At 23.9% G+C, this 20764-nt stretch overlaps 7 protein-coding genes across 7 annotated transcripts; 4 read left to right on the top strand and 3 right to left on the bottom strand.

Moving 5' to 3' along the window:
• Positions 1-306: 306 nt before the first annotated feature.
• Positions 307-5950, top strand: DICPUDRAFT_33594 (uncharacterized protein; the record flags this gene model as incomplete). Its single annotated transcript, XM_003288094.1, has 2 exons — positions 307-1303; positions 1371-5950. The coding sequence occupies 2 exons, from the start codon at positions 307-309 to the stop codon at positions 5948-5950; spliced, it is 5577 nt and encodes a 1858-aa protein (XP_003288142.1).
• Positions 5951-7274: 1324 nt separating this feature from the next.
• Positions 7275-11854, bottom strand: DICPUDRAFT_33573 (uncharacterized protein; the record flags this gene model as incomplete). The annotated part of the gene is made up of 2 exons (XM_003288107.1): positions 7275-7418; positions 10718-11854. Coding segments are annotated over 2 exons (1281 nt in total), but the record flags the coding sequence as incomplete, so codon positions are not given.
• A 759-nt stretch (positions 11855-12613) lies between these two features.
• On the top strand, positions 12614-12981 carry DICPUDRAFT_92049 (uncharacterized protein). Its single transcript, XM_003288095.1, has 2 exons — positions 12614-12688; positions 12782-12981. Exons 1-2 carry the CDS (start codon positions 12664-12666, stop codon positions 12934-12936), a joined length of 180 nt encoding a protein of 59 aa, XP_003288143.1. The 5' UTR covers positions 12614-12663; the 3' UTR covers positions 12937-12981.
• Positions 12982-13487: 506 nt separating this feature from the next.
• On the top strand, positions 13488-13849 carry DICPUDRAFT_152364 (uncharacterized protein; the record flags this gene model as incomplete). Its single annotated transcript, XM_003288096.1, has 2 exons — positions 13488-13661; positions 13727-13849. 2 exons carry the CDS (start codon positions 13488-13490, stop codon positions 13847-13849), a joined length of 297 nt encoding a protein of 98 aa, XP_003288144.1.
• A 332-nt stretch (positions 13850-14181) lies between these two features.
• DICPUDRAFT_78969 (uncharacterized protein) lies at positions 14182-16290 on the top strand (the record flags this gene model as incomplete). The annotated part of the gene is made up of 1 exon (XM_003288097.1): positions 14182-16290. One exon carries the CDS (start codon positions 14182-14184, stop codon positions 16288-16290), a length of 2109 nt encoding a protein of 702 aa, XP_003288145.1.
• A 446-nt stretch (positions 16291-16736) lies between these two features.
• On the bottom strand, positions 16737-17305 carry DICPUDRAFT_33592 (uncharacterized protein; the record flags this gene model as incomplete). Its single annotated transcript, XM_003288108.1, has 2 exons — positions 16737-17128; positions 17209-17305. Coding segments are annotated over 2 exons (489 nt in total), but the record flags the coding sequence as incomplete, so codon positions are not given.
• A 417-nt stretch (positions 17306-17722) lies between these two features.
• DICPUDRAFT_47774 (uncharacterized protein) lies at positions 17723-19524 on the bottom strand. Its single transcript, XM_003288109.1, has 5 exons — positions 19101-19524; positions 18542-18988; positions 18369-18448; positions 18116-18299; positions 17723-18031 (listed from the first exon to the last, which is right to left on the bottom strand). The coding sequence occupies exons 1-5, from the start codon at positions 19135-19137 to the stop codon at positions 17829-17831; spliced, it is 951 nt and encodes a 316-aa protein (XP_003288157.1). The 5' UTR covers positions 19138-19524; the 3' UTR covers positions 17723-17828.
• Between the last annotated feature and the right edge of the window lie 1240 nt (positions 19525-20764).

Consider the following 20764-nt stretch of genomic DNA (forward strand, 5'->3'; position numbering starts at 1 on the left):
AAATATAATTTTTTTAAAATTAAAAAAAAAAAAAAAAAAAAAAAAAAAAAATTTTAATAAAAAAAAAACGAAGTAATGGAGATAAAATATCTTTTTTTTTTTTTTTTTTTTTTTTTTTTTAAAAATTCAAAAATTTTTTAAAATTTTTTTTTAATCAATTCATTTTAGGGCAATAAACCAACTAAATAAGATATTGTGTAATTTTATCAATAAAATTCACATATCCCAATGCATAGTTAATTATTATAAATAAAGGAAATAAAAAATTATTTCTTTTCAAATTTCATTTTTTTTTAAAATTTTAAAATGATTAATCATAATAATAAAATCAATTGTAATAATAAAAATAATATATACATATCATTACTTTTAATATTTTTTATAATAATAAATTGTATAAATGGTTCAAGTGTAATAAAAGATGAAGAAAATAATTTTATAATAAATAGCGATGACAGCAGTTCCGGCGATGATATCAATTTTTGTGATCAATTAGATTCAGATTTTTTTGTACAAATAATAAACCAAGGGTTTGAAGATCAAACAAATTATTCTACTGGTTGGCAAGCCACAAACGAAACAATGTTTATTAATTCAGAAGATTGCTATGAAGGTACTGTATGTCTTATGTTTTCCGAGAGCACAGAAAGTATTACAAGTGTCGCTTTACAATTTCCAAATTTTATGGAACCAAGAGTTACCGATTTATTCCCTACCTTCAATCTAAGTTTTTATTATTTATATACATTTGAATCTTCCAGCAGCGAGTCTGGCTCGTTATCATCTGAAAGTTATTATACCACAAGTGAATCATTGCTGACTGGTCATACGAGTACTACAGGTACTTCTGGTGGTTCAAGTATAGAAACTACAGGCTCAGGATCATTATCAACAGGGTCACAAGATAAACCTGGTTTTTCGAATCAAAAACATTTTAAATATTCAAAGTTGGATCTAATGAATATAGAAAATAATAATAATAATAATAATAATATAAATAATAATATAGACAAGTACAATTATAATTTTAATTTTAACGAAAATAGTAATGAAAATTTAATACCAAATTATCTCAGTGTTTATATTGATAATAACTTAGTATTAAATATTAGTACAACAGATTATTCACAATCTCCAACCCCATACCAAAAAGCAACTGTGGATATTACAAAATTTTGTGATGGTGGCCAACATGAAATAACTTTAAAATATACTGATACTGGTTATTTTATAAAACTTAATATATTTCAAACAATAATAGTGGATTATATAAATTTCGCTCCTATACCGAGTCAACTAATTGGTAAATACACATATTTTTAAAAAATATGCATAAAAATAAATATTAATAAATTTTAATTAAAATATAGATAATGATATATATGTCTCAAATAATGGTAGTGATTTTTCTGGTAATGGTACTTTAGCAAATACTTTTTGTTCGATCCAAAGGGCAATTTATTCAATTCAAGATGGAAGAAATATTTATTTATTAGGAATTAATTATATTGAAAAATTTTATTGGAATCAAACTTACTATGTTGATTTTAATGGAAAGAGCCTTGGATTGAAACCAACTGACCAAAATGCCACTATTTATACCAATGATTTCCAAAACCAAATCTTTTTAGTAAATTCACCTCTGGTTACATTGAGCAATATTAATATGGTTCAAAGGTTACCATCTAGGGCATTTTCAGTTTGTCAAAATTCAAGTCTTCAAATTCTTAATTGTAATTTTCAATTGGAGAGAACAACACAATACTATTTAGTTCCTGCTTTCCAGATTAGTATACTTTCAAATTTTTCTCTTGTAGATAGTTATATAAATGGATGCTATACCTATTGTATAGTAAGTTTAGGGATTAATACAACTATCCAAGGTGTTTATTTTGATGATGTAGTTAGTAGCTTAATTACTATTGATCAATTTCAATCATCTTTGTATTTTTCCAATTCCAAAGTTCTTTCTACCCACCCAAATGATTTCCAACTTGTAGTTTCGACCGCTTTTAAGGTTATAGAAATTGATTCAATAGATTTTTTCAGTAATCTATCATCAACAGGCAATGTTCCAACCATGACTGTCGGTGGAGGATATAGTTTTTCAATTTCCAATATTTCCGCCACCTACCAAGCACTTTCCATAATGATAATCGAGGTTGAACATATATTGATAAAAGATTTCACTATATATTTATACACCTATTTCCAAAACGAATTCCTCAATGTGGAAGATTCAAAAAATCTAGTTATTAGAGATATGATATTTTATGGGTCTCAAGATGATTCACACCCATATATTCAAGCTAATAGAACAGAAAATTTATTGATGGATAATATAACTTATACTTTTAATCCAACAACTTTGGTCTATGCTAATCAGGTTTATAATTTCACATTAACCAATTCTATATTCTCAAATAACTCCAACTTGGTTTCTCTTCTTGTTTCAAATGCAAATACTTATATCTATAATACAATTATGGAATGGAATAATATTCAGTTTCTTTCAATATCAAAATCAAAATTAGAAATTTCAAATGTATCTTTTATAGGCAACCAAAACTTTGACACAAGCACAAATATGCCTTTAATATATATGGTAGATATGGAGCCATCAAGTATTAGATATCTTAATGTTTCAGATGGTTTTAATTTCGAAATTATTAAAATTATTAACTCGGAAAATGTCCTCTTGTCCTCTTCAGTATTTTCAGGTCAACAATTGGGTAATATTATCGGTATTCAGTTTTCCAAACTCCATATCATCAAATCGAAATTTATAAATAACTTTTTAGGTCAAAGCTACCCAATTCATTCAATAAACTCACAATTAGAGTTAGAGAGATGCTATTTCTTCAACAATACTCAATATTTTTTCATGTCAAATACAACGTTTCAAATTAACAATACAGATTTTGACAATATTATTACTGTATCGCAAAAATCTTATTACATCTATAAATCAACAGGTATCTTCAAGAGAGTAACAACGTCAAATACAAATCCACATATAGGTATTGTTATTGATCTTTCTAATGTCAAGCATTACAATTGTAATTTCAATAAAATTTCATCTTACAACAATACATTGGGTTTATACACAAATTCAAACTTATTGTTTAGTAATTGCACTTTCGATTCAAACACAGCAGCGTTTAACATGGCAACCTTTATTAAGAATATAACGGTCTTTGACAATTGTACATTTTATTACCAAGCAAGTATTGAAGTTAGTCTCTTTAGTAGTGTGGATCAAAATCTATTACTTTTGAATAATTCAAAAGTGCAAACCTGTCAATCGAAATCCGATGGCATTCAGATTAGAAATTCAAATTTTATAATGGAAAATACCAACTTTACATTCAATTTTATTCAAGGAGGTCTTGTAAATATGTTTGCATCTAAAGCTTCGTTTTTCAACATTAACTTTATCGATAATTCTGGTAATATTATGGTAGCAAACAGCAATTTAAATATTGAAAATTTTACAGGTGGTCTTAACTCTTTATCCAATCCTCTTTTTGATATTACTGGGTCTAATTCAAACATTTTAAATTCATTGTTTCAGGATAATTCTTGCTCAGAGGCTTTATTTGAATTGACCAATTCAAACTTAAATATCACCGGGTCTAGTTTTTTTGGAAATATTTTAACCAATGGCTCAGTTATTGAAACAACAGGTAGTTCTCTAAATATGCAAAACTCAACTTGTATTGAAAATTCCAATGAAAGAGGTGGATCTTGTTTTTCAATTTTTAATAATGTTGGTACCGATACTTTTATAGATTCAAAATTTAGTAATAATACTGCACAGTATGGTGCTGTTGGTTTCCTCAACTCTGCCTCATTAGAATTTTCAGGATGCTCATTTTTTCTAAATACAATTTCATTTGTCGGTTTGGGCGAGGTAGGACTACAAGGTTCTGGAGGTGTATTTACATTACAAGAAAATTCATCGGTAGTTGCTTCAAACTCATCTTTTAATTTAAATTCAGCATCTAACTTTGGTGGTGTTGCTTTTCTTTATGGCCAGGGTAATATAATGTTTTTCAAAAATTCCTATGTTTATTCAAATACTGTTGAATTTGGTGCTGGTGGTGTGTGCTATTCTACCGTATATGAAGGTTGTTTTACTGATAGCCAAACAAAATTTTTATTAAATAGTGCGATCTATGGAGATAATTTTGCATCTTTTCCAGCAAAATTAAAAATTCAAAGTCAAAGTTTTTCCATTCATCCAAATACAAATTTTACTTTAGGTATCACACTCTTTGACTATTATAATCAAAGTATGACTTTTTTAGATTTCCAAGTAAGCTATATTGTTAATATAACAATTAATAATATAGTTGTTCAAAGTTTTTCAACACAAGTATACCAAGGTTCAATTTTATTACCAGGATTAGCTTTTAATCATAGTATTGGTCAAATTGTTAGATTTTCCGCATTAGCTTGGTTCCCAGAGACAGATGGCGATCAAGTAATATTAACCGATGCATTTGAAATACCATTTACAGGTTGTTCAATTGGGTTCTCACCAAATTCAAGTAACTATTGCTTACCATGCCAAATTGGCACTTATGGTTATGATGGTTCCAATTGCTATAGTTGCGATCCTACAAAGGTTATTTGCCCAGGTAAAGATGTCATGTATCCACAACAGGGTTATTGGATCCTTTTAGAACAAGATAAAAAACCAGATATATTTGCATGTGACCCCGCTTATTGCCAAAATAGACAATGCAGAACTGGTCAAGGTGGTGTTTTATGTTCAGTCTGCGAACCTGGTTATTCAAAAGTCAAAATGTATTGTGAAAAGTGTGAAGGATTTAATGTCTATTTATTATTGGGTATGATTTTATTCTACATTATTTTAGTTTTATTCCTTAGCATTTTCACTGTGCCTTCAACATCAATCATTTTAAATTATCTCTTAGTAGTTCAAATTATTGCAGTAATGGGATACAATATTCAATACCTTTCCATTATACCACTTTTTACCTTTAGTTTAGATTATTGGCCCTCAGCTTGTTTAGACCCAACAGTTACATTCCTTTGGAAACAAGTAATTTCATATTGTATCATCTTTTTAATAGTTATTCCAATCTCAACTAAATTTACATGGGGTAAAAAACTAATGGCTAGAATTTTACCAAGATTCAATGTTTTTATAACTGAAATATTCGATAAAAATTTAGTTTACTCTCTAATAAGTATGCTCGTCACGCTCTATACACCAATCACATATATTTCACTTAGCTTGGTCAGTTGCACAAAAATAGGAAGCAGTTCATACCTTAGTCTAGATCCATCTGTCGAATGCTTCACTTCAAAACATCTTCCACTGTTTATTTTTGCTTGTATAATATTAGTTCTAGTCACAATTGGTGTACCGTTATACATTTTCATTCAAATCCGTAGAAAGAATCGTTACTTTACAAAAATATTTTTCGAAAAATATAGGTCGAACTTTATATGGTGGGATATTTTATTAATGGTCAGATCAGTATTGTACATTATAGTTACCTTTGCCTTTGCATTCTCTTATATCGATATTAAAGGTTTAGTTATTTCTACAATGGGACTTTTCTTTACTTTTGTTACATGGATGTGCAAACCTTATAGATCTCAATACAAGAACGAACTAGAGTCATATTTATCACTCGTCATAACATTAGTAGGTTTAATTATAAATACTAGGGCTTTAACAAGTATAGATGTTTTTAGTGGTGTTATTTTATCATTATCCGGTGTTATTGCTCTCGTTCCGATTGGTATTTGTATTGGTCACATCAATCAAAAAATTTATAACAAAGGTATTCAAACAACAAATCCATCCACAACCAAAGTTAAAACTCGTCAAAACAAAGTTTTAGTTAAATCAATTAATGATGGCGAAGATGAATTTGACCCATTAATAAATAAACATGGTGAAATTAATTAAATAAACAAATAAAAAAAAATTTATAAATTATAAATTTATAATTTTATAATTTTATTTAAAAAAAAAAAAACTTTTTCTTTTTTTATAGATTTATTAATCTTTATTAATTTATCTCTGGAGTTAAAAAATTTAATCTAAATCTCTTTAAATCTAATTGCTTTGGGAAAAAATTATAGTCGAACGATTCTTTTGAATTAGGATATTTAACATTTAAAACCTCTAGTGATGAAAGTTTATCAAAATATTCGGGTGGGATATAAAATAAGTTGTTTACTGACAGTTCTATAATTGAGGATAAAAAAATTGATTCTTTTGCTAAACATTTAAAAGATGAGTTGAAGGATAGTTTTTTTATTGAGTTTGGAACATTTGAATCATCTAGTTTGAATTCCATATTTTCTTGTAGTATTAGCTCTTCAACATTCTTTGGGAAAATTGCATTTTCTAATGGCATCATTTGAAATTCTAAAGTTTTGATTGATTCATATTTTGATAAATCTATAAAGTTTTCTTTATAATGTCCTACAAAAACCCTAATTAGTCTTAATGTTTTTAAGCTATTTGGTAATTTTAAATTGATGGGTGTTTTATTATTAAAACTATTAATATTTTTACTATTGATATTATTGTTTAAATTGTTACTATTATAATTGATAACTTCTTTGTCTCTTTCAAAAGATGAGTTCTTTACTATTAACGTATCCAAATTTTTAAGTTCCTTGAGTTTTATATAATTTAATGGAACTTTTTCAATTTCTAAAAATTCCAAAGTTGGTGGTAGTGTAATTTTAAAATTTAAAGACAAACGGCCCACTATCTGTAACTTTTTTAATGATTGTGGAAAGAATGAGAGTTGTTTTTGAAGGTTTGGTAGTTTAATTGATAATTCTTTTATACTATTTGGTAAAGGTTGCTGTAAATCAAAATTGGTTTTTAAAATTTCAATATTGTTTGGGAATATTACTTGTCTGAAGTTGTTTTTAAAAATAATTTTCAATTTTTTTAAATTGTTAAATTGATTAAAAGTTTCAAAGAAATCTTTTTCTAAGCAGCTGGAGTCATTGATTGAAAGTTTTTCTACTGTGTTTGGAATGGAATTTTTTGAAATTTTTTGATTATAACCTTCATAAAAACTTAAAGATTTGATTGATGGGGGCAATACATTTGGGGGTATTATGTAATTGAAAAAAGCTGGTATTTTAAAAAATTTTAAAGATGAAGGTAGTGAACCTGGAATTAAGATATTGTGGTTACATGACGAGAACAGCTCTGTATCCATTTTTAACATTGTTAACGAGTTTGGTAAAAGTCCAGGTTCAATTTGGAATTCGTAGCTACTCATTGATAGATATGTTAAACCATAAGGAAGAGATCCAATATTTAACTTTTTCTTAAATGAGTGGCCAAGTTTTAAAATCTTGAGTGATGATGGAAGAATTGGTAGGTTTTGATTAAAATCACTACAAAACTTCAAATGCTCTAAATTTGGGGGTAATATGTCATCTAAGGGCAAAAGGTAATTATTTAAACATAGTTTTTTTAACCCTATAGGTAATACACCTTGATGAATTGGGATACTTGACATTATTTCTAACGATATTAAACTTGATGGTAATTTAAACTCTTCTGTTTCCTCCAAATCCTTCTTTAAACTAAAACCCAAACATAAATTTTCTAAACCATCTGGTAATTGTAAAAATTTTAAATCTAAATTCCATGAACACCCTAATTTAAATGTTTTTAAACTTTCTTTTTTTTGGGTTTTATTATTAAAAATAATTTCGAGAATATATAAAAAACTATTGATATTACTTACTGGGTAATGAGCCTTTACAAATCTCTCCATTAAATCTTAAACCAAATGATATATATTCTAGACCCTCTGGTAAAACATTTTGCCCACCACATACATCAAAACTAAAAGAGTTGTTATTAAAACTTGCGCCAAATGATATTTTCTTTAAATTTGGACCAAAATCATCACATACAATTTGATTATTAAAATAATAGGGTAGTATTAATTCGTTGAGAAATGGAAATGACTCCTTGATTACTTTTAATTGAATTTTTTCATTCTTTGCTTCAACTACCGATAAATTTAAAAATGTAACAAAACTCTTTAATTCTTGCTTTAAAAAAATTGAAACATTTTTAAACTTTATATTTTTACTGAAAATATAAATATTTGTAAAGATTCTTAAATATTTTAAAATGATATTAAATATATATTTATTTCTTATTAATTTAAAAAATAGTATATCATTTGAAATATTTTTACTATTTTCACTACTAATAGTGCTATAATTATTATGATTATTTTTTTGAATATTAATACTATTGTTTTTTGAAATATTATTATCCAATATATCAATTATATTATCCATTTATAAAACTATTTTTTTAATTATTGATTGTGATTAAATAATTTAAAAAAAAAAATTAAAAAAAAAATTTTTATTTAATTTTTTTAAATCTTTATTTAAAATTTTTAAAATAAAAAGAAAAAAGTGATCCTCATTAAATATCCTCTAATTAAAGGTAATTATAAATAAATATTTTTTTAATACATAACCTTTTATTTTTATTATTTTTAGGTAGTCTATGAATACCCGATGAATCAGAAGATGTTAAACTTAATGAAATTTTCAATTGAAAAATGTCATTCGAAACTTTTTCTTTCTTTTCTAAGTTGCTCTTATGGGTGAATATGATGTTGTTAAACCTCCATCATCTCGTATTGCTTTAAGCCAACCTGTAAAAACTTGTAAATAAATAATTTAAAAAAAAAAATAAAAAAACAAAAAATAAAAAAATTAATCTAAATATTTAAAATAAATATAATTTATTAATATTTATTTTAAATATTAATAAATTATATTTATTTAGTTATTATTATAGTTATTGTATTTTTTGTTATTAATAAAAAATGCTAATGAGAAACTGGTGATACCACATAAAAAGTAAAAAACAATAATAAATCCATTTTTAAATATTAATTAAGTTGTAAATTATTTTAAAAATATAAAAAATTATTATTGCTATTATTAAAAATTATTATATGTGCCGAATATTATAATGAAAAAATAAAAATGTATGATTATTTGTATGTATATAAAATAATAAAAAAAAAAAATAAAAAAAAAAAACTTTTTCAAAATACTATGAAAGAAAATTAAAAAAAAAAGTAAATTTAACACTGTTTAAAAAAATTAAAAAATTTTAAACAGTGTGTAATGAAAAAGGAAAAAAGTGTAGTTGATAATGATACATGCAACTTGAAGAAAAAATATAATTACGAAAAATTCTTTTGATTCATGTCACACAAAAGTTTGCAATTTTATGAAATATACCCAAACAATAATAATTATAACAATAACAATTTGAACAAAAAAAGTTCGAGTAACAATTCTAACAATATTAATCATTCAAGCAATATTTCGAACAAAAATAATAATTCGAGCAAATAATTTGAACATTAATGGGCATTCAGCATTCCACCTTTAAACCAATCTAAACTAAACCTTTAGTTCATCGCCACTATTCTAAATCATTTTGATAGTCAAATGGATCGCTTAGTTTATTAAAAGGAAACATGCTAAATTTTATTTAATTTTAAAATAAAATTATTATCATTATTACATTTAATTTCGCAAAATTTAAAAAAAATAAAAAAAAAAAAGTAATTGATAAAATAAAGGTTGCTTAAAAAAAAGTATTTTTTTTATTGATTTATTTATTTATTTATTCCCCAGAATCAAAATTTAAAATATAATTTTCTAATTTTAATTTTTTTGATAAATTAAAATCTAAATTATATAAATAAAATAGACATAAGGTATCTAAATTTTGGGGTAAAAAATTTAATAATAGATTAATCTTTTTATTTTGTGTGAATCTGCTGTGTAATTTTAAATCTTTGATTGATGGAGGAAGAGGTTGATCCTCGTTGATTATATTATAAATAGAGTTGTAATACAGCGATTTTAATGATTCTGGTAAAGCTGTTATTAATGGTGAAAATACATATTCCTTTTTATGTATTTTATAGTCCCAATCCAAATATGTAGATTTTTCCTCATCTATTTGTTTAGGGTATGTATTTACATTTAGAATTAATTCATTTAGTTGATTTGGTAAACTTATTGATTCTAGTGCATGAATATTGTTGACTACAAAATCGAAAATAATGTTGAAATAGGGTGAGGTAATTTCTAAGCATTGTAAATTTGTAAAACTTGATAGATCTATATTCTTTAAACCATTAATTTCTACTAGCCTTAAAGTTTTTATTGAGTTGGGCAATAGCTGCTCAGACACATTTACGATGATTGCTTGCTTGATTACCAGCGTTTCTAATCTTTCTAATGATTTGAAATGGACCATTTTAAAGTTTTTAATGGTTACCTTTGTATCTATGAGCTCTAGATGTTCGATGGTTGGTGGTAGTTGGTTGATCTTTAAATCGAGATTATCGTTGGTTTTAAATGATCCTTTTACAGACACAATGCCATGTATTATTAATTTTTTTAGTGAGTTTTGAGGGAATAAATTTACATTAATTGGTATTTTTGTTGTTAGTTCCTCTACACTATCTGGTACCATTCTTTTTAAAGGGATGTTAGATTTAAATATTTTTAAACTGTCACTATTTATATTTGGAATTTGGAATTCATCACCGTTATTGAATGTTAAATATTGAATATCCAGATATTTTAAGTTGGTGTTATGATTAAGAGTGGAGTGGTTTAAGCATGCGCCATTATTGACTACGAGTTTTTCTACTGATGATGGAATCGAATAATCTTCAAGCTTTGTTTTAAAATTGTCGCTGAAATTCAATGATTTGATCGTTGATGGCAATACAGATGGTGCAATAGGTATGTTAAAGTAGTGACCCATTTTAAACTCGACGACCGGTGGTAAACTTCCAGGCACTAAAATGGACAATAACCTTTTATCTGAAAAAGAGTCTTTAAAGGTAATATCAGTAACTGAATGTGGAATAACACCTGGCTCCAATAAGTGCACATAATTACCAAACTCGATATTGGTCAACGATGGCGGAAGCGAACCTTTTCGAAGCTTGATATTATACTCGTCGCCAAGCCTCAATACCCTCAAGGACTTTAAAGAGGATAATGCAATGCTTAAATCTTGGTTGAAGGAGTTTCCAACCTCAAGGTACTCTAGCGTTGATGGTATTACATTGGCAGTTTTAAATGGAGAGTTGTATTTATCTAGTAACCTTAATTCTTTTAAACCGATTGGGAGCACATTTTCATGAATGACAACATTTGACTTTATGACCAATGATTTTAAACCTGATGGTAGTTTTACTCCGCCCAACTTTCTTTCAAAGCCTCTTCCAAACTTTAAAATCTCTAATTGATCCGGAATATTTAATTTATCTAAAGCTAAATTCCAACTGTATCCAAATACCAAGGACTTTAAACTAGATGGTAGTGTTCCTTTGCTAATTTCTTTGTTAAATTTAAACCCAAATTCTACTTTCTCTAAACCCATCGGTAAAACCAACCCATTATTTTCATTGCCTGTTGATGAGAATGACTCATTATTAAAATCGTCGCCAAACACTATCGACTTTAATCTATTACCAAAATCTTGAACCTTTATAACATCATTAAAAATACTAGGTAATAGCAAATGTTCTAAATTTGGGAAAGTATACTTGATACTTTTTAGACTTAGGCCCTTTGGATCAAATATTGAAACCAAATTTAAATGTGTTATATATTCGCTAAATGGATCAAGAGTATTTAATTGATTTGGGTATTTGAAATTTGCTAAATAACTATATCTATAAGTGTTATTATACAATCTTAAATATTTTATTATATAATTTCTAATATATAAATTTCTAAAACAAATTAAAAAAAGATCCATTTTAATATAAAATTAAAAAAAAAAAAAAAAAAAAAATTTATAAATATTTAAAAAATCATCAAAAAAAAAATAATTTATATTAAAATCATTTAAAAAAATTTTAAAAATAATTAAGAAAAATACTAAAAAACTAAGAATAATTTGAATTATAGATATTTATTTACCTATTTATTTTTTATTTATTTATTTAATCTTTTTTTAATTTATTATCTCTTTTGTATATTAAATAAACAAAAATTATATTTCCAAATTTGGAAATAAAAAAAATAAAAAAAGTTGAAATTACAAAATTTGATGGGTTAAATAATTTCGAAAATATTGAACATATAAAAAATGAATAAAAATACTATTCCTTTTATAATTCTATCATTTTTTATTTCTTTTTTGGTGGTGTGGTTAAATTTTTTTTCTTTTTTTTTTTTTTTTTTAATTTATTTTATTATTTATTTTATTTAATTTTTTTTAGTATTTTTTTTGAACACCAACCCCACCCACCTACACACTGCTTTTTCTATCTACCATTTACAATGAATTGATATATTCAATGCACATTTATTAATATAGATAACTCACACACCAGCCCATAATAATATTATAATAATTAAAAATTTATTAAAAAAGAAAATGAACAAAATAATTTACAAATAAAATTGTTTATTTAATTTAATTTAATTATTATTTTACAGTAATTTCAAAAATATAAATATTTCTAATCTTTTTTTTTTTTTTTTTTTTTCAATTCATAAATTTGTGTTTAATAGTTATTTTTTCAAAAGTTTTTGAAATAATTTTTACATATACTAAAAAAAATGTCAGAAGGATCAAAAAAAGTTGGTTAGTATTTTAATAAATATATATAAAAATACAATATAATAAAAACTATAGTTAAATTAACAATATTATTATAAATATTATAATGTATTATAGGTATGATTATTTTGTGTATAATTATCCCTCCTCTTGCAGTATTTATAAGAAGAGGTTGCGCATTAGTATTTTGGGTTAATATCGTCCTTTGGATTTTAGGTTGGATTCCAGGTGTAATTCACGCTCTTTGGGTTGTATTAAAGAGAGATCCATAAACAATTAAATAAATATTAAAAAAATTATTTTTTTAATTTTAAAATATAAAACTACAATTTATTATTTTCTATTATTTATATTAATTTTTTTTTTCTTTCTATGTATACTAAACTACTTTTTTCGAATACTCATAATTTATTTGAAATAAATATTGGTTATTTTTTCATAATAAATAAACAGATTATAATAATAAAAATTTATTTTGAACTAATAATTATAAAAATAATAATTAAATTAAATTTAAATTATAAATAAATCTAAATTATAGATAAAAAAAAAAAAAAAAAAGAAAATTTCTAAAATAGTATAAAATCAAAATTAAAATATATTTTGTTTAATTTTTTTGCCCATAAAAGGAAATCAAATAAAAAAAATTTAATTTTTTATTTTTTTAATTTTTATAGTTTTTTTAAATTTAAAAAAAAAAAAAAAAAAAAAATAAGAAAAAAAAAGAAAAGGTTTAAAAAAAAAAAAACCATTTATAAATAAATATTATTATTAATAAAATATACATATCAAATAAAAAATATAATAAATTCTTTCAAACAAAATGAATAGATTAGTTAGAATGTCATCATTAGTTCAAAGAAGAACTGTTCTTCCTCAATGTAGCAGAGTACCATTCATGAGAAGAAATGTCGATGATAAAATCAGAGAAAGGGAAATGGCATTAGAAGATGACTATGTAAGAAGATACGAAAAAGAACGTGTTGAAGTTGAAAAGGTAATAAATGTATAATTAATATTTTTTTTAACTTTATTAATATTAATATTTAATTTATTATTTAGAGTAAAAATGAAAAACCAAAATTAAAAAAACAACATAAAAATAAGAAAAGAGATTCAGTCCTTTTAAATCAAAAGGTTGATAAGTATCCAGGTAGATTATCCGACTCTGGAATTATCTTTTAGAAAACAATTTTGTTATTCCAAAAAAAAAAAAAAAATTATAAAAAAAAAAAAAAACCAATAAATTTAGAAATAGAATAGTTTCATAAATATTTTATTTTCTCTTTTTTTTGTAAATAAATTAAAACATGCTTTATATTTTTTTAAAAAATATCTTTATTTCTTCCATTTTATTTTTTTTTATTTATTTTTAAATTAATTTTTTTTTTTTCATTTATTTTTTGAATTTTTTTTTAAAAAAAAGAGGTAAAAAAACTTTTTTAATTATTGTTATAATTTAGTGAAAAGAAATGCATTAATTAAGTTTAAATACATAAATTTTCAAAATCAAAACAATGTCATCTAAACCAATCAATAATAGTAATAATAATAATAATAATAATAATAATAGTATCCAATCTGCAAATCCACATATAATAGAATTTTTACAACAACAAATCGATTTTATAAAGAGTAGACCAGGTGCAGATCTTAAAAAAACATCAATTTATAAAAAAGCAATACATTCATTAACACTCTATCCACTCCCAATTTTTAATGGAAAAGAATGCGAAGCCCTAAGTGGTTTTGGACCAACCCTTTCAAAAAAAGTTGATCAGTTTCTTAAAACTAAATCCCATCCACTATATCCCAAAGGACCTCCAACACCACTAAAAATAATTTATAGTAGAACTTCAAATATAGAAATAGATAATAATGATGAAAATAAATCACCAAAGAAAAGACAAAGAAAAACAAAAACCAAAGATGATAAAGAAAATATAGATAAACCCAAACCTTCAAGATCAAGGGCAAAATCAACAAAAACAACATCAACATCAAAACCCAATAACTTTATTGAAATAGTAGATGATGATATTTTGCAATTAACCAATGATATAAACCCAACTATAAATGAATCTTTTAATGAATCTTTTAATTTTGATTTTGGTTCATTCGATTTAAACAATGTAAATAATAATAATTTTATTGATAGTAGTAATAGCACTTCTAACAATAGCAACAATAATAATAAACCCAACAATACACCATTAAAATTTAATAAACATCAAATAACACCAATTAAATCACCATATAATAGCAATAAGTTTAATGATAGTATAATATTTTCACCAATATCGCCTGTTAAGTTTACCACACCATTAAAAAATAAAAAGAGAAAACACGAATTAACCTCCCCATCAACTGCGAAATCACCATCAAAATATAATCATATGATGAGTCTGGCATTCTCACCAAAAAGAATTTTAAGATCAACACCAGTAAAATCCAAGCCAGATAAAGAAAGTGTATCAATCCAAAGCACCCCAATACAATCAAAAAACAGCTACATTTTTTCTGAAGATGAAAATGATATAAATACAATAAACATAATAAATAATAATATAAACAATAATAAAAAACAATTAATAAAACCAATTAGACTCTCATTTACAGAAGAAGATTTATTAAAAGTTAATATTGGTTCAGATATTGATAATAAGTCAACATCCAACTCAACAACTATAACAACCACAACTACAACAACCACAACTACAACAAATAATAGTAGCAAAAAAATTATAAATTTTAAAGAAATTAAATGTTTTATTGATAATCGTGAAGTTAAATCAGTTACAGAAAGAGATTACATTGTAAATAAATTAAAAAATAATGGTATAAATGCAGAAATTAAAAAACTAGAACTAGGTGACTTTATTTGGGTAGCAATCGATGAAAAAGGTGAAGAGTGGTTATTAGACTATATTATGGAAAGAAAAAGAATTGACGATCTTAGTAGCAGTATAATGGATGGCAGATACAAAGAACAGAAATTTAGATTAAAAAAAACAGGTTGTAACAATATTATTTATTTAGTTGAAGGTGTACTTTCAAATAACATTATGGCATCGCAACAATATAAGAAATGGGGCTCCGTCAATTTTGGTCTCTCTCCAGATGCTCTTGCTAGCGCACTTGTAAGCACACAGATCAACGATGACATTACAATTAAGCAAACCATTTCACTCGAAGAAACCATTGAATACATTACATTTACAACAGAATATTTTAAAGATAAACTTTGCAAACCTTCGTTCCTATCAACTTCAAATCCTAGTCATTTGGAAACATTGAAAAAGTTTATTTATAAGGGTGAAATCATTCAATGCTCTGTAGACACTTTTAACCAATCAAACGTAAAATCCAAAGGGTTAATGCTCCTCGAGTTCTTTGCCATTCAACTAATGCAAATTCCTGGTATCTCACCTGAAAAAGCTCGTACTATTGTAGACCATTATCCAACCCCCTATTCTCTTTATATAGCTTTAAAAAGATTTAAAGGTGATGATAAAACTGCCTCTAATTTCTTTAAGGATTTTGAATTTGGGAAAAACAATAGAAAATTTGGTTCCGATATAAGTGAAAGATTATTTAAAATATACAATAATAAAACCTATTCATAAAAAAATAATAATGAATCCACATAGTTTCTTTTTCTTTTTTCTTTTTTTTTTTTTTTTTATAAAAATAAAAACTAAAAATAATTTTAATAAAATTTGTTTTATTTCTTTTTAAAATTTGTAATAAATCCTTCAAACCAAATACATTATTTCGAATTTAAAAACCTTCTTTTCTTTATTAATTTTTTATTTATCTACACTTTGTAAAAACTATACTATATTACTTTAATAGCTGCTGCACTTCATACAAATAAAATTTTCTAATTTAAAAATAAAATATTTGGTGTTAATAAATTTGTAAACAAATAAATTGAAAAATTTCTATTAATGAAGTAAACTTACTATCTGTAAAGTTGGTTGTAAATTGACCTTCGATTTCTATTTAAAAGAAATTAATAAAAAAAATTAATAAAAATGATTGATTATTTTATAATATCAAAAAAAGATAACTAACCTTGTCTACATTTAGTGCATCTTAAACATGACTTATGGAATCTTTGCTCTGGTCCAACAACAACCATTGGTGTATTTGAAAAAATAGTTTTTTTACATTGATAACAATTACCAAGCTCTCTAATATTTTCTTTTTTAGCGAGCTCCTTTAAAATATCATTACATTTTGCGCAATATGGATTTTCATTTCTAATATAATATGCACCATTAAGAGGTTCACCACATGTTTCATAACTACATTTAAAACATTCTGGATGATAATTACTACCACCTTGATCTGTTAATTTTGCACCTGAAATTGATTTTTGACATCTATGACAATTAAATCCTGTTGTATAGTGATCCTTGCAAACTGGTTTGCCATCTAAAACAAAAAAGGTAGTGAGTGCTGAAAAATAACTTTGTGTTAATATTTACACATATAACAATTGAAAAGCTATTATTACCAATTTTATCTGTTTTACTTACGATTTTTGCAAACATTACATTGAAAACAATCTTTATGGAAGGCTCCACCCAATGCTTCAATCATTTCACCATTAATACTTTTAGTACAAGTGGTACAAGATACATTTTTTTTTTCTTCTGTTGCTTTTAAAATTAAAATAAAATTTATTAATTAAATATAAAAATATTTTTTTATTTTTTTTAATACATACACATTTTATATATTTATAAATAGATAATGAAAATGAATAATAATAATAATAATATGTTTTTATAATATTAAAAAAAAAAAAATTAAACCAAAAAAAAATTTTGATTTTTTTTAGTTTTTTTTATTTTTATAATGATTTTTTTTTTAATAAAAATATTTTCAAATAAAATTAATATCAAAATGGGTGTTTTTTTGGTATTTTTAAATAATCAAACCTTTTGTCCTGTGTTAATTTTTCATTAAAATAAAATAAAAATGAAATGAAAAAGAAAAAAAGAAAAAAGAAACTCTATTTTTATAAAAAAGTTAAAATAATACTACAACTTTTTTTTTTTTTATTTTCATAATTGATTTAATTTATAAAGTAAAATAAAAAAAGCTAAATTTATGTTGGATATATTATGTAATGATGATGATTTTTAGTATTTTTTTATTTATTCCAATCTAAATATTTAACATCACCCATCTTTCTTGGTGAGACATAATGTTTGACTAAGAAAACAATACCTTGAACAAAGCAAATACAACCTACAATGATATAGGCATAACCAAGGAATGGATTTTTACCACCGATCCAATTTGCAGTTGAAAGAACAACATACTTCTTACCATCGAATGAAGCAACTGGATAATCTGTAAAAAAAAAAAAAAAAAAAAAAGATTATTTAATTAGTTTTATGGCTTGATTACATTATTAATAAATAGTCGATTTCTTACGATTATCAATTTCAACAGTGATTTTTCCTTTTAATGAAGCTGGACCATCATAAATTCTATATAATTTTTTGAAATCTGGTAAAGCAGCAGTTCTCATCCAAACAATGAAATCTTCATCTGAGAATTTACCATTAAATTGTGGGTTAATAATACCTGGACCGTCGACTGGATAGTCACCAAATTTCTAAAAAAAAAAGAAAAAATGTTAATAAAAAATTTTACTTATTTCAAAATAGGTGGTGGGTATTTTTACCTTTTCAACATCTGAACTCCAGGCAATACCTTTTTTTCTAAGGGTGATTTGATCGGCACCTGAATATAATTTGATTGTATCTATAATAATTATAATAATGGTATTATTGATGTTATAAGTATATTTGTTTATTTTTTTAAAAAAAGTAAAAATATTTTAATGTTTAAACATACCATTGAACATGCTATTAGCAATTAAACCGCATGGAACAAGAATTTGTGAAATATTAGATTTTTTACCATCAGCAGTAATCATTGGTTCACAGGCATCCAATTTATTAAAATCGGTAACAACAATACCTTTTAATTGATCGTCATTTCTTGATTTTACATATCTACGATGATTTTGATAAAAGTTATCTAATCTATAATATAAATATACTGGTGCTTCCATTTCTTCAGTAATATCGATATCTATTCTACAAGGAACTCCTGAATCGATTTTACAATCTGTATTATCGTCATATCTAACTGTATATTCTATAACTTGGTTTGATGCTCTAAGCATAAATGCACCAACAATAACAAATGCAATACCGATTGCTATAAATGCAAGAATTACTGGGCCTGGTGTTAAAATAGGTTCCCATGCCTTTAATCTTTGTTGTTTAAATGCTGTGTCTGTAAAATTTTAATTTATAAATAAATATTTGTTAATACATATTTTATAATTACCATTATTTATTATTATTATTATTATTATTATTTTTTATTATTTTTATTTAACACATACTAGCAGGTTTTTTTGAATGTATTTTATCACTAGTCATTTTTTTCTATGGCTATATATTACTACTATATTATTAATAAATAAAATATTATACAATATATAATTAACAATTAAAAGTGTATAGTAAAATAAAAACTATAGATAATTATTAATTAATTTCGATATAGGCTATGTATATATTTCGGTCTAAAAAATTTTAATATTGTGGGGTGGGGGGGGGTTAATTTTTATTAAATTATTTTTTCGTTGTGAAGCAAATAAATAAAAAAAAAAAAAATTAGATGATAAATAATATTAATTGTATTTTATTAATTAATACGTATTAATGTATTATATAATAAATAAAATAATTAATATAAAAAAAAAAAATAAAAAAAATAAAAAAAAGGTTTTATAAAACTAATTTTCGATATCGAATATTAAAAAAAGGTTATATAACAAAAAAAAAAAAAAATTAAAATATTTTAAAAAAAAAAAAAATTTAAAAAATAAATAAAATATAAAAAAAAAAATTAAAATTTTAAAAAAAAAAATTAATAATAATTAATAACGCGTTTGAAAAACAACCATCGTGCTATGTTGACCTTTTGAAAAAAAAAAAAAAAAATTTGGTTAATTTAAATTTTAAACTTTTAATAAAAAAAAAAAAAAATTAATTATTATAATATATTTGATAACTAAAATTTAAATTAAATTTTATTCAAATCAATTTAAATTTATATAATCATTATTATTGAATTTATTTTTTTATTAAATTTTTTTTTTTTTTGTATAGGAAAAATTATTATTAATAATATTATTATTTCATTTCATTTTGGTTTGATTATTTTTCATTTTATCAACGTGTTTTTTGTTATAAAGGGTTTTTTTAATAAGTACATAAGGTTATATTGGAAAAAGAGTGTTGGATTTTGGTATGGTTGGAAATAAAAAGAAAATTATTTTAAATAGTCCAAAATTTAATTTCTCTTATATTTGAAAAATTATAATAAATGACAAAAACAATATGACCAGCTAGTGCCTATTTTAGTAATTTGCTTAAAAAATAATATTTAATCTGATTTTGAAAATATATCATTTAAAAAAAAAAAAATAATACGCACAAAAATTTTTTTGATTTTTTTGCCTCTTTAATCTCAATTTTTAAAATTACATAATTTTTTATAGTTTTTTTATGATTGGCAAAAGTTATTTATTTTATTAATTTGTTTATCAATTTATCAATTTATTCTTACTGATTTTGAAGGGATAGGGTTTGTTTGTTCTTTGACAAAATCTATTAAATAAAATGGAATATAATTTGGTAACTTTCCTAATATTTGGTGGATATTTGTCATTATTTAAAGTTTGAGCAATTTGATATGTAGCATCTAAATTTAAATGAATATCTTATTCAATAGATTGGGTGAGTGGTTATAAAGATTAAAGAAACTAATATTATATAATATTATTAAATTTTTATATTATGTATTATTTTATTATTATTTTATTATTATAAAAAAACTATGAAATAATTTTGAAAATTAATACCAATGAAAAAAAAAACCAATTGGGGTGGAAAGAGAAAAAAAAAAGAAAAAAAAAAATGGGTGGGTATGAAAAATTTTGGCGAGGTTGGTTTTTGAAAAATTAACCAAGTGCCGGGGTGGGGGGTTGCTGGAATCCTT

This window comes from Dictyostelium purpureum, assembly GCF_000190715.1.
Source record: "Dictyostelium purpureum unplaced genomic scaffold DICPUscaffold_123, whole genome shotgun sequence".
In the NCBI taxonomy this organism is placed as follows: domain Eukaryota; phylum Evosea; class Eumycetozoa; order Dictyosteliales; family Dictyosteliaceae; genus Dictyostelium; species Dictyostelium purpureum.